The 14,838-nt window shown below is 42.2% G+C and overlaps 1 protein-coding gene across 2 annotated transcripts in view; it reads left to right on the plus strand.

The window, feature by feature from the left end:
* Nucleotides 1–10,563: 10,563 nt before the first annotated feature.
* adamtsl4 (ADAMTS-like 4) overlaps nt 10,564–14,838 on the plus strand; it is a 36,232-nt gene continuing 31,957 nt past the window's right edge. Inside the window, exons 1-2 of one of the 2 annotated variants that reach the window (XM_029277931.2) lie at nt 10,564–10,899; nt 12,478–12,541. In XM_029277931.2, the coding sequence (XP_029133764.2) occupies nt 10,877–10,899; nt 12,478–12,541 (87 nt within the window). In that variant the 5' untranslated portion in view covers nt 10,564–10,876. The remainder of the gene's footprint in view (nt 10,900–12,477; nt 12,542–14,838) is intronic. The other variant, XM_020637189.3, reaches the window with a different exon arrangement.

Genomic DNA, 14,838 nt, shown 5'->3' on the forward strand with positions numbered 1-14,838 from the left:
TATCTACATCATGAGAGAGAAGTAGGTCCTCATGGGAACAGTATGAAGAACAGTCCGTCTAATAAACATTGAAAGGCCCTTACTGCCCCTTTACTTTAGTGATACTTTAACATGAACTAGTTTCTGTGACAGTTTTATTTCTTTAAGAGAGATAGTTTCTGTATTTATTTATGTTCTTCATTGAGCTCTTCTTACTCTTGAGTAATGGTTGGAGAAGGCGATGCAGCATATTTGATGTACCATCAGGATGTACCAACATTTAAATCAGATTGTCCTCATTCATAGTCTTATCTTTCAAATGTCAAAAAAATAGAGGTGAATGCTCAAGTCTTTGTCCTCAAATGCCTTTAAGTTGTTCAATCAATCAACCAAAACCTAAAAACACACTCATTTTATTCTATACTTTAACATTAAACATGTCCAGAATGTACCCTGCCTTTTGCCAGCTGGAATCAGCTCCAGACCACTACAACCCTGAAAGAGAAAAGCAGTATTAGGATGTGTGGACTAGTATTGCAGTACTCGAAACCTTCACGAAGGTCTCAGTCTCAGACTGGGCGGACTCCAGATTTGAAATCGCGTATCACTCACAAGACCCTAACACCTTCCTGATGGTACGGCCTCAGTGAGTGATACGCCCCCTACACACAAGATGATCATTTTACAGTGATATATATGGTGTTGGTCTTGTCTCTGTCTCGTCCTACCTTGGTCTTGGTCTTGGTCTTGACTAGGTCTCGATCCCTAATTGTCTTTGTGGTCTTGACACACTCTGGTTTCGGGTTCGATATGTCCTGGTCTCTGTTAGTGTGGTCTTGACTACAACACTAGTAAGGACTTTATCATTTTTTGACATTGGCAGATTTGAAGAAGATCTTACTAGAAAATGTTAATAGTTTTTCCATAAAGAAATATTTCAATTAATAAATATTCAATATAGTTGATCTATGCTTGTTTAGTTAACAAGGGCAGAATTTGGGGGGGGGGACTCTGATGTTTTAGGGTTTTCAGGGGCTTTACGTTTAAACTACAATGACAAACGTAGCATTAAATTGGCAGAAATATTTCCTTTTACCAACATATTTTTGGAGCCTGATAGTTATTGTTAAGTGAGCGATTTCGTAATCACTGCTGTCCTGGAAGTCCAGTTTTTCCCAGAGGGAGGCAGGGGGACGGTGACCCACGGGGGAAGGCAGAGCCGAGCAGACTGGCCGCAGGAAGATAAACAGGCTGCTCTGTATTGTTCTCCTGGTATCACAGAGAAACTGTCAGCCTGACTGATTGAAGGCTCAACCTTCCCAAAATAGGCCCTGTGAGGCTGGGCTGCGTCGCCCTTCCACCCTATTATAAATAACCCCCATGTGTGTTTGTGTGTGTGTTGGTGCCTTTAATGTGTGTTTTAGAGTATGGGCAAAAATGTGTGTATGCAGAGAGAGAGAAATGTGATCAGTGCCAAGGCAGTCCGAGAAAGTAAAGCCACCGAAAACAATAACAGGAGGTCTGTGGGGCTCAGTGCCAAACAGTGACAGAGAAACCACGGTCAAGACCCTGCACTGACCTCACCTAAACACACACACACGCACACACACACACACACACACACACACACACACTGATTTGGACTTAAAAAGAGTAATAGTACACTCTTTTCCCTCCAATTTTAAGGCTTCAAAAGTCCGACTCTGAATGCATGCGTCGAGGCCAATAATGTTTGGACAGGAGCTCGTAAATGACCACCTGAGGGAATCATGTGGGCTGTTTGCTCTGTTCCACAGGTGTGCCAGGGGTAACTGTTTTTCATGCAAATATTCAACAGCAGGACAGCACTTAAACGCACCTACAGTAAGAGCTCACAACACAGCTCTCTGCAGGTGGGCGGGGGCTCATTTGCTTGTTTACAGCACCAGGCAACAATCACACAAAAAAACGTCCTTCTTTGATGCGGAATGAAGCTGTCAGAAAGCTTTCTTCTTCGACCCCAAAACCTCAGCCCACCCGCACTGCCTGGCCCTGCTCAGCTCTTATTACCACCCGCCAACTCCCTCGTCTTCTCTACTTTCCTGTTTCCCCTCACTCTACTAGGTCCAGTAACTCCTCTCAGCTCAGCCCAAACTCTCCGTTTATACAAAGAGTTTTTGGGCATGTTGTTTCTTATTTGATCTGGCTGCTCTTTTGGACCGCCTAAAAGTCTCCACTTTAAATCCACATGTAAGCAGTGATTCACCTTTGATTCTGATGTGTGCTTGCACTCAGCTTTAGATGAACTTAAAAGCGATAGATGTTCCAGCATGCTGAGCTGGTGGCTGTGCTGTGTGAAGTCCCACTCACAAAGACACACAGATAAGTTATAACTCTTCACAGTGGTGTACAGTCTCTGCCTGGCCCCAGTATGCTCCCAAGTATGTCTGCTATGCTCCACACACTGCTGACCTGATTTCCTATCGTGCTCTCATGAGAGCCGGGTTACCTCGAGAGAGAGAGAAGAGGGAGCAGACTGAGGCCACAGAGAGAGAAGCTTCTTCCAATCAACAGCCTCAGTGTGACAGAGGCATTCAGTTTATTGTTCTAGCCAACCTGTTGAATCGTTCTCAGGAGGGAGGAGTTTATGGGTTCAGAGGAAGGTCAGAGGTCATGTTGACTCTCAGACCACTTTAGGGATTGAGGTGAATACACCAAAGCTCTCTGTAAATTTACAAACATTTGCATTTGCTGCTCGGTGTAAATTCTTCAATTTTTTGTCAATGGTGAGTGGAGTGAAGAAAAGGAAGGCTTGACGAGGCAAGCATCAGTTTTAAATTTACTTGCATGACTTTGTGCCAACCCATGTGGACGACGCCCATGCTCTGATATCCCATACTGCTGCATGTGCTGTTAAAATCATGCAGAAGGCAAAAGAACAGAGGCAAACCAAAGAAATGGTGGGAACCTGACAGAAAATGTGAAGATAGTATAGGTGTCTAGACTCAAAAAGTTCCAGGTTTTTTTGCAAGGTTACCATTTAAACGAGGTAACTCATACATGCAAGAGGTGATTTATACAAGTCAGATGTTAGTGAATTCTGAATATTGTGATATTTTGAGGATAGTTGCACCACACAAACAGTTGTTTTTCTTCAGACTAGATGTTTTCAACGATTGTATTCATGGTATGCGATGCTTTAGCTGTATTTCAGTCCAAACCTCTTTTTTTCACCAGAAGGTGTTAACTCAGAATTCCTCCCTGCATGATCTACTGCCCATATTTATATTCAGTGAATGTTCAACACAATTTGACTCCCTTCCCTCTTCTCAGTACGCTGTGTGGAAACTAATGTAGCCTTGGGGAGTAAGAGGAGGAGAAGCTGACCCAAGGCTTTGACCTCAGGTTGTTTTTTTGGATTCCTGCTTCTGGTGCGTAGTGTAACTTAAACCTGACGAAGGAAGGGGAGACGGACTGGTCAGTTCATGAAGGGCTAAAGAACGGGAGGTGCACAGCTAAATAAGTGACTTAGGCATGTTTGAAATCTTTTAGGAGTTTATTGTCAAAACAATAATTTATTTTAAGTATCTTTACCCTTGAATATGTATGAAAGGGAACAAAGTTGCAAAACTTTTCAACACAACCAGCAGAACATTCTGGGAGTTTTGCATACATGGGTTTTTTTGATGTTGCTTGGCATAGAATGAAAAATGTCCCAAAAATCCAGTAACTGTTAACAAGTTGTCCTTTCATGTTACATTTTATTGGTAATTCAAATAAAGGCATGGTATTGATCTTCTCCTCGAACAGTCCTAACAAAAGCAAATACGCATATTTTACGAAATACTTTTTCCTTAATGCCCGCTTAATGATTATTTTCTGGGATATTGTAATCATTCCTTGTTCTTCCAGAATGTGAAATGTAGAGCATGCTTCTCATAGCGCTCAGACCTCAGATAATATTTAGGGACAATTGTTTTTCATAAAGGTTGGATTACAACTCAAGCATGGCAGTCCGCTGGCCCACAGCCAAAAATGCAGAGAGGCCCTACATCCCCAAGTTCACCATGTTTCATTTGTTATTCACTAATTTGATTAAATGCTAATTAGTTGGGGGCCTCCCTTAGAGTTCTGCATTATTGTCCAGTATTGCATCTCTGTTGTGATGAAGGGCCCCCTTCACATGACAGTGGTTTTGGGCTTAAGGTGTATTCTGGCCTGGGTCTGCCACATTGTTACACATTATGGGAAGGATTTTCATAGCTGAATCAACAGAATGTACCTTTTGAATGGCTGTTTCTTTTTAATATTAAGGTTCAAGAGAGCTACTTTCAGGTGTTAAAGGGGCAATCCACCGACCGTACATAAAGTTCAGCTCAGTCATCATGAAAAAAGATCAAACAGAAAACAGATAAATACTTCTCTGGCTCTGTCGTTTTCTAAAGCGTAAACGAACAGCAACAAACTATGTCAGGTTTTTGTGGAGTTAGAAAGCAGTGCGCACTAAGGGTAGTCGCATTACTGGAAGTGTATCACACAATATCTTTTGGAGATCAACCCAAACTAAACTAAACACTAGACATTGAGATATAATGGCATTCACTGCTTTGATTTTATCCATTCTTTTTGGGTCTGTATCTTTTGAGTCTTAAAATGCTTGTATGATAGTGATTATCAAAGGACTGATATTTTCTTGAAATGTCTCACAAACTGGCAAGACCATCACAAACAGTCATGGTAACTGAAGGGGAATCCTGAATTTGGTTATCCCCTGATATTTCATCTTGTACACACATACAGGTGATATGAATGTTTTAAAGGGGAAGTTTTGATGACTAATGGATGGATATTGCAGCATTGATGATTCCAAGAAAAAATAGGCCTAATAACTTTCCATGTAGATCTACCAGCAGCCTGACATTTGCAGCTCAAAGTGAAATGTTTTTGAAGTTGTTGGTTTGGTAAGTTGAGCATCATAGAAAAAGGTAGATATACGCCCATAGGTGCAGTGCAAGGCAAAAACAGCAGACTGAGGAAGAAGATATGCCAGTTGCTTAAATGCCACAAAAAAATAATTTATTCCATCACAATCACAATGTGTCAACCAGATGCCTTCTACAGGTGATACCTTCTGATTTTTTGTTCAAAATGTATCACCTGAAGAAGGTTTCTGGTAGAAAAGTTGTGATGGAATATAAACTTTTTGTGGCATTTGAGCAACTGTGCAGGAATATCCTCTTCCTAAGTTGAGCGTCATACCATTTGTTGCATTCATGGTCTTTGTAAACTTTATTTATGCCCTGAAATATTTTGACAAGAACCATTTTGCCAAAATATAAATTTGTCCAATGCTTTTGTAAACCAATTGAACTGTCTGGTTCTTTTTACACAAAGATTCACAGCCTCACAAATCCCACAGAGCTACAGTTTAGACACATTTACAGTCTAAAAGCAACACAAACATTTCAGGTGGCTGACAGATCTGTCATCACCGGCTGAGATCTCTATGACTGAACAGGACAGGAATTCATATCAGCGGCGGTTAATTGAGAGGCAGGCTGTGATTCAACACACAGCAGTGTATAACCAATTGACCATAAACATACCAAAGTACTTATTACCCAGCTGCATTGCTCAATTCTGTCCATTATTTTAGTGTCTTCTGTGCCAAATGTGTCTTCCATGTGCCAAACTATACCATTCAACCCCATTCATACATACATAAACCCTGTTGTTTGTTGTTGTTATTTTGTGTATATTTTTGGCCCAGTGGCTCGTCTGAATGGGCAACAATTGCTCTTTGTGTGAATAATTGGAACAAGGTTATTTCAGCAGTTTTGTCAGCCAATTAGGGTCCAACTGAGCCGACCTCTCTCGCTCCCTCACATGTCCTCGTCTCGCCTGTGACGACTGTAACTCCTCATTAGAAAGCTCCACCCATCGATCCTCTTATCACCCAAGTTTACCCTTTCTGAACCTTCGTTTTTCTTACTTCTCAGTAATGATCATCCGACATGAAGTACATCAACGTGCTTACAGTTTCACCGAACTTCAGACTAAAGTGCTTTTATTGAGAAGGTATTTCTCAGCCACGTCCAGACCAGACTGTAAAGATGTCAGCCGTTTTCACAGCACACACGCCCTGCTTTGATCCGGACCCTGGCACAGGATCGGTGGAATGGAGCAAATATTGACTCCATCTGAGCCAGACAAATCGCTCCCCCTTTTTTGCGTTCCTTCTCTTTCACTCTCCTTTACACTCTCTCAGTTCCCGTCTAATCTGCCATTACCTCTTTCTCCCACATTCCCTTTCATCCCCTTTCTGCTGTGGCCTTTCTTCTCGCTCCCTTTGTGTCCCGTCTGTCAGGCTCCCTGCACTCCCCTCTCTACTGCTCTGTCTGTGTGTTGGGTCAGTTGAGTAAGGTGCCGCTTCTGAGATAATTCCATGGCTTTTTACATCTCAATGTATGGCTAGCTTGGATTTCATGCTGTCCAAATCAATATGTGACACCTTCATGTGCTAAATATATAGAACTACATGCTTCTGCCTAAAGTCTGAAACATACTTCTGCATCAGTAAGTCTTCAAACATGCACAGGCAAAGTGTGAAGACATTCAGAAAGGCATGTGCTCACACACTTTTATGATGTGCTAGAGCCAGCTGACTGACTACACAGAAACAGAGAAATGTATCTGTAAATGTAAAACCCTTCTTAACTTAAATTTAGAACTATCCTTGAGAACTAGTTAGCCAATTCATATTTACAGGACTACAGATATCTGTGTAATTTGTAGTTGGGTTTTACAGGTGTTCCCACCAGTTATGTTGTGAGCTGCAGTTTTCCCACAAGACCAGAGCTGTAGTAAAGCTTCTTCAAAGAAAGTTGGCAATGTTTCTATGAACCCACTTAGGAAAGACAGTAATGGGTAAGGAAGCTCATTTGTTAATCCCATTCCTGCTGGCAGGCAGGTTCCAAGCAGAGAGGGGGAAAAAAATATAAAGTTTCACAAGTTGTTCAAACACAATCTCGCGTAGCCAGTGGCAAGCACCTTCCAACTTGTACGTTGTCTTTGTTTGCGGTCCGATTTAAAATTTAAGAAGCAAGAATGGAGTTGGTGTTATCAAATGATGGCGGATTGCGTTCCACGCATTTGGCTCTCCACACACTGTTTTCCTACAATTGCAACAGCGGTTGCAAACAAGAACCAGAACCCTTCCAACACCAAAACCTGGTCTCATGCCTACATATGTTTCATTTTTAATGTTGAATTTGTAAATAGGGATTAGTACAAGTAAAAAAATAACAGTGAAGCAAATGTCTTTTAAAATAAACACAAGATACTTTTGCCCTAATTAAAAGGAAAAGTGATCAGTAAAGAAACCCCCCATCATACTCTATTTTGCCCTCACCCCAGTACTTATGCCCTACTGATGAGATAAAAAACCTACCACATGACCCTTAGGGTCCACAATGTCCAGCCCAGAGGGCTATGGGCCTAAAGATACCAACCAAACCATCCAAATCAAACTTTTACAAGATGATGGTGCTTGATGACAAGCCAGAATTCTGGCTTTATCCTCTGGGAACAATGATTGTGTGGACCAAATACTGCGCCAGTCCATCCAGTGGATGTGGAGACATTTTACTGCATATGTGAAAACTTTGACCAGCTGCTGGTGCAAGATTCAAATTCAAGGAATCATACATTATTATAGGGTATATTCTCTGGACACAGTGAATTAAGACATTTACAAATTGTACGACAATACTATAAACTCATTAAAAAACTAAACTGAAACGTGCTGGTGGTTGTAGAGGGAAATTGAGGGGATCTCAGAGGCATGTTCCCTTCATCTTCTGGAGCTCAAGAGCGACCACAGAATGCTGCAAGTTTAATCCCAGGGTTGTTGAGTTATTTCAGTCTGGACCAAAGTATCTGAACAACCAGATGACAACCTTATCGACATTCCGAGATGACAACACCTCCTACACGTTTCACCCCTGACTCTTCTTTCTGTCTGTGAGTGAGTTTTATCTATGCTTTCATCATGTGATTACTACAGCAGATTAACACAAACAAGAGATACGCTGGCCTGTGGTCTCAAATAGTTAATGATAAACATCAAACAGGTCTTAGCACTGGGACCCTTCTGTGTCGGCTTCTGCAGATCCCTGCCGGAAGCCTGGAGCCCTCATTTAACTGTTCAGGAGATTTTTCACCTACTGTGTCTGAGCCCCAAGGCTGGGGTGTGTTTGTGTTTTCTGGAGGCAGGGTGTGTGTACATGCAAGAAGTATTTTGGGTAATATATCACTCCCACAGGCCGTGCTCCTCTGATATACAACGCCATTACTCAGATCAGCCAACCGTGACAAATAACAGCTACATTTGGACCTCCACGGCTTCTGTGTGTTGTGGCGACTAGTTGATACTGACATTTTGCTTATCAGGGTTGTGTGGTTGGTGGTGCATGCCGACAGACCAACACTTATGTTATTGCTTCTCAGGGATCCAAAGAAACAGAGAGAGTAAGGGGGAGGAGGGGAGCAGAGGGCTATAAGTGGTCACGGACCACTGGTGGCCATGGCAATGACCTCTGGCTAATTGTAGTTACTGATAGACATGCTGCTTAAAAGTACAGAGATATCCATTACACTAATCACACACTAAATACACACACACTGAGCGAAAGCATTTGTGTCTATGCATGTGCACCAAACTCTGGAATCCACCCTCGTCATCCTCAGTACGCCTTATACATTAAGTTTTTTATTTTGACAGATCAGATCTTAAACCCGCTCTGTTATGTGGTTTAAGTCCTCAGTTGTTGCCTTTTGAAGTCGCTAATCTCCGTCATCCTCGATGCATCCATGTTGTAGGATGCCTGTCCAAGAAAAGCAGCAGCCTGGCCCTGGGACATCTCAAAACCCCCGGGTGTGTGTTAATTTGTGTGTGACCGTAACTCACTGCGTGCCCACTCTCTGTTCCACTCAAGTCACTCTCTCACGTTTCCACCATCAGGCCTTTCCTCTCCTCTCCTCTCACAGACTCTGCTCAGGGTGGGAAATGTTAATAAGGTTCAAGAAGGATCAGAAAAGTCCCTCAATAAGAGCGACCGACTGTGGCGGTGTTGTTATGTTGATGAGCTGAGATCGGATCTCACAGAGGATCATAGTAAACAAAGTCCTAAGTTTCACATTACGGCCCCTCCTTCCCCCTATCATATATTTAAAAATCATCTTTTTTTTTTAATCGTATTCTGCTCATGTCTTCACAAATCATCCCCTCTCAATGAAGATGATGTTTTTTATTAGTTGTCATGCACACAACTGTGCCCAATCCTCCCGGGTTCAAAGACACCACTGCCTAACACAAACCAGATCCAGAATTTAGAACATACATTTGAAGCAACACAACAAAGAGTCGAAAACCAAAAAGTCTAATGTTTATTCTACTCAAAATATTCAGAGCTTGAAATTTACGATTTTTTTTTATTACACTTATAACTGAGTTGAGGAATCAGCACAGCAAAACAATCAATCAACCAGACAAGTTGTTGAACTTTAACACATCAATACACAACATTTCTGACAAATAGTCTGAGAACGATTCCTTGTTTGCCTATATTGCATTTAAAATAAAAAAACTCTGATTACAGAAGAAAACGAAACAGATTTAGGACAGTTTGTAAATGCTTAGTTTACATTCCACCATGAGTCTTCCCGCTAAAACACAACACATCTGCCTCTACGAAGCTCTTTATCCTGGAAGAAAACACTTTTCTGTTTTCCTTTTCCACCTCTGTGTCACTTTTTACCCCCAACTGTCCCCTGTGGGCCGTGTTTGGTCTGACTAAAACTGCACTGAACGACTGGAATTAGATGGTGGGTAAAAACCAACTACACCCGACAGTTTTCACATCTGCTTTAAACCACAAAGAAGATTCCACAAACACATTAACACACATATATAGTACACACATAGACTCCTAATTCCTGTTCAGAAGTGTCATTTCTCTTGGGTGTAGTTATCTGAGCTCTTTTAAAGTGGTTAACTGTTGAGAAAACAGAACTATCCCTGTAACACTCAAATGTAACTTTTGCAACACAACATGCTGCCACTAAGACCACAGCCATATTTCACGGGGTACAGATTTTAAAATAACTCTTTCCCACTTTGCTGCAGAACAATTACAGTTTGTATTGGCACAATGGTGAGCCCCATAAAGCCGTGCACTTCCCCAACAAAGTGTCCCTGCTGCAGATGCTGCCAGCTCAGGACTGTTTCCGACAATGAGCAGATCATTACTACTGATCAGTGTGACCCAGTACAATGGAGCATTCTTATGTTGGATTGTGCAACTAAGGAAAGCGGCTCTGAGAGTTATTATAGCTTAGTCAGGGCCTATAGTGTTGCGTGTGTGTGTGTGTGTGTGTGTGTGTGTGTGTGTGTGTGAGTGTGAGAGAGAGAGAGCTTCAGTGGGAGTGTATGCATGTGAAAAAGAGAGAGAGTTGTGTAATCTGTCCATTTTGTGTCTCCTGTCTCCCCCCTTTCGCTCTCTCTCCCCTTGGCCCCCTGGCTGCCAGGCGTCACACCAGTTTATAATAAGGATCCAGCAAAAAAAAAAAAGTTGTCGAGTGAACGGACTGAAAGAAGGAGAGAAAAAAAAAAAGGAACCCTTCCCACTCTCCAAAAATCACGGGGAGTGACTGTGACAGGAGGAAGGGGACAGAGAGAGAGAGAAAGAGAGAGAGAGAGAGTAAGGCTGAAGAATCCTTCAGCAAGACTTCACGTTTCTTTCAGCACTGCGCAGACCGGAACGGACCACAAACCAAACACTACACTGGACTGATAATCAATCGCGGTGAATAGCAGCTGAGTTGGAGACTTGTTGTTGGAGACTTTTCTTGGAGGAGCATGCGGCTCAGTTTACTATTCAGGTAAAATCTGACTTGCAACCTGCTGCTTCTCTCAGCCTAGGTTGAACACAACACACACACACACACACACACACACACACACACACACACACACACACACACACACACATGTGGATGTTCGCATCCTTATTTCATTTCAGCTGGTATGGTTGCTGAAGTTTCAAAAAAGTTTTTTTCCCCCGAACTTTTTGGCTTTTACGCACGACGCTTTCTCCTTGCGCAAAAGCGCTATGCGAGATATATGATCGGAATTTAACCGACGGCATCTGGGTTTGAAGTGTTCCTTCTCTCTCCCTCTCCCCAGGGCAGTTTTAGTGAGTTTTCTCTTAGCTCTCTCTATCCTCTCCTCTCTCTGTCCTCGCAGCTCTGAGTTTATTCTACAATGTGCCACTGTAGCGGCCAGGGGAAACGTGGACCCGGGTAGGGGGTCGTTACTTCGGCCTGAGCGGCTCTGTTGTGTCGGACTGTGCGGGACCTTTGTCTGTGTTTTTCGGGCTAGTTATTTAGACTGGTGTGGTGAAGCTTCCAGAGACCACGGCGGTGCACCACAGTGGGAAGAAGGCAGCAATTATTCTGGCTACATGTGGGCTGCGGACTGATGGTTGTGGTGATGGTTTGGTTCTCGTGGTGGGCGCTGAAATGTCCATCTTAGCAGAGTGTTTAGAGTCCTGTTGATGCTATTTTTCTTGGCAGATGAAGAAATGATATTCCACTTGTTTCCTATATATGCACTTGTCTTGGTGGTTTTATAGAGATTTCCGAGATTAACAAGTACAGACTGCACAAGAAAATTTAAATTTCCTTCAATACAAGGCCTTTTATCTGAAATCTTTCACCTTGAGAGGGAAAAACAACACTTTTAAGCACCGAGTTAGGATGAAAACACTTTTTGCAGCGTTTGCACTGCACACTCCGTGGTTGTGTTTTATGTTTCCCAAAGTGGTTTCATGTTAAATTTAAGGAGTCAATCCCAAAATGAAAGACAGCACTCAACACCATCCCACGCCATAAACCACATCAGAGATGAAATAAAAAAAAGTCCCTAACTATACGAGATGACTTTGTGTTTGATTGTGCCTGCGAATGCGGTTTTTGTGTGAGTGTTAAAACCACATCCTCAGGGTGTGTTTGGTCCCAGAGAGAGGCATGCGGAGGGTAAACGTACTTGCTGTTAAAATCCATTAGTTTGTTAAGGCCTCCCAGGCTTTCTCAGATTGATTGAGATGCTTGTCTGTGAACCCTGAAGGGAAAAAAGAAACTTTTGTTCGTCCTCCCCAGAGCCCATACACCACCTGTAATGGGAAAGCAAGTGGGATAAGTGGTCGCTCATGTACAGTTAGGTCACTGGAACATTTGATAGGTTGTTCACTCAACAATTTAGGGAGAAAGGGTTGAAGAAAGTTGATCCACACAAGACAGGGAATAATGAAAGACTGTGTGAGTCCGCACAGCATATAGAAACTAAAGGTTTAGGTCATGGAACTACTATGTCATCTATGAAATGCCTCTTTTAACCTGCTGATGTTTCAAATCCTGTATATCTGCCACTTCTTTCAGCCTCTGTCCCTCTCTCCTCAGACTCTATGTGCTGTGGGGCGTTGTGGTGGTCACGACCTCCGTGACCAAGGCTGCCAAGAAGAAGGTGAGTCATCTGCTCATTAAAACCCAGATTCACAGACAACAGAGGGCTGAAAGGTGGGGAAATTCATGTTTTTAAGTCTGACAGTCTTTAAAGGCTCATATTAAGATTGAAAGAGTTATTGGACACATTAAATGTTCCTGCTGTTCATGATGTCTCAGAAATCACAGGTTTTGGCTAAAAAAAACACCTCAAAATTGTAAAACAGCCTCTTGAATTTACCAACCCAGTCTGCCAAATCCTCCTATCAGTTTCTGCTGAACTTAAGAAAGAATTTTTATCATAGATTTCCACATTCTTTTGTGAGGGGCTTTTAATGAAAACATCTGTGTTTTCATGATTGTGTCCTTGCATTTTTCTAATAATCTAATACAATCTAAAAGATTAATTTAGCTTTAATTGGGTGTAATAGATGTTTTTTTAAAGCAACACATGTGACATAGACATGTTTCAAATGGCATTGTCAAAGGGGGTTGCTGATAGAGATGTGTCCACAGAGAATTATCACCTGAGCGTGCAGCTCCCCTTGCTTTTAAAGTTTGTTTTTGGCACATTGTTTAGCTGTCAGACCCTTAGGTGTTTTTGTTCCCTTTCAGGCCTCTCACCCCCTATTTGTCAAACATCACATCAGCTGTTCTTCAGTGATACAGCTCTATAATGACACTCTACATTACCTGATAGCGACCAAATCGCAAAAAGACACAAATAGCGAAAAAAAAAACATACCTACCATTTCTTTGTAGTGGTACAGACCAAAATCAGCGCTAAAAGAGCACATACTAACATTTTGGATTCAAGTTTGTCAGGTGACCAGAAACATGACTCCAATTGGCTGATAATGTCTCCCTAACTGTAGGATTTGTGTTCAATGAAAAACGTTAAAGGGAATGATATGTCAAATTTGCCTTCTAGACTTTCTTCCACTGCATCCAAGATGGCAAAATATCAGTCATTTCTGCTAACTGTGTAGCCAATGGTTGTCAGTGAAAGACGTACAGCCAAGATGTCCTTTTCTTTCTGTGGTCTTTGTTAACAGTTTGAATAGCAAGTTGAGAAGCAAGAATAGAGCTGTAACCAACATCTAAGAGTTGATCATTAGCTGCACTTACATGAAGATAAATCTGTATATAATCATGAAATAAATTATTCTAAGCTGATCGTTAGGGGCGGGGGGGGGATTGCAATAGAGCCAAGGCATTTCAGCTCTTTTCTTGGTTGTAATCCAGTGTAATTGAAGTAAACACTTCTTCACATCTAGTAGAACAACCTTTATCTTACTGTAACTTAAACACTTCTTTCCAAAGGAATTTTAGGTTCTAAAATGTGTTTCTCACAATAAACTTGTTCTCAAGACAAAATCTCAGGTAGAATCAGTTTCCTTGATCAAGAACTCCCAGCACAAAGAAAAACAATGAAAGTATAAAACTCTGGAAAAAGTTCAATGTACGTAACTATGTGTTGGAATTGTTTTAAATCAGAGTGTAACAACATGGGAACCTAACCTTCAAAGGGACATCACACCAGTATGATCATTTGTTTAAATGGATGAAATAACAGCAGAGGCAGAATTCACAGCTTCAGTCCGAGGCGGGAACAGGTCTGCTGGGACAGTGTGGCAGAGTTTAAACCAGTAGCTCTAAAGGTCACTGCACCCAGCTCATTAATGGTCCCAGTTATTATGTGGCAGCTGTGGGTTTGATATCCCCAAGTATGACAGACCACACCTCACACACACACACACACACACACACACACACACACACACACACACACACACACACACACACACACACACACACACACACACACACACACACACACACACACACACACACACACACACACACACACTCAGAGTCATTAAGGCCTGCCTGACTCAACACCCCCCTCCCTCCCTCATTTCACCCCTTTCTGTTTCTTTGTCTCCCCATAAAATCTGGTCAGCTTAGCAAGAGAAAGGAACTTTTTTTAATCAGGCGCACACACGTTTGCCGCTTACACCTGTCCCAAACAGTTTGTACAGTATGTTTGCTTGCATATTTCTGCCCATGTACAAACACATTTACACACTCAGAGCGAGAGAGGGAGTGAAGTGGAGCTCAGATTTATGTTTTGCTTCTTTCTGAATGGAAACTTTTGTTCAGCTCTAATGTCCTCTGCTGTGCCAACCAGGCCAACGCTTCACTTATGACATGAGAAGAGAAACATTTATCTTCAGCCGCAGAGGAACACATCAAAGCCAAGCCTGGCACTAACATACAAGCTCTCCCAACATACAAACACACAAGCACGGCCAGATT

Source organism: Labrus bergylta, chromosome 8 (assembly GCF_963930695.1).
Source record: "Labrus bergylta chromosome 8, fLabBer1.1, whole genome shotgun sequence".
Lineage (NCBI taxonomy): Eukaryota > Metazoa > Chordata > Actinopteri > Labriformes > Labridae > Labrus > Labrus bergylta.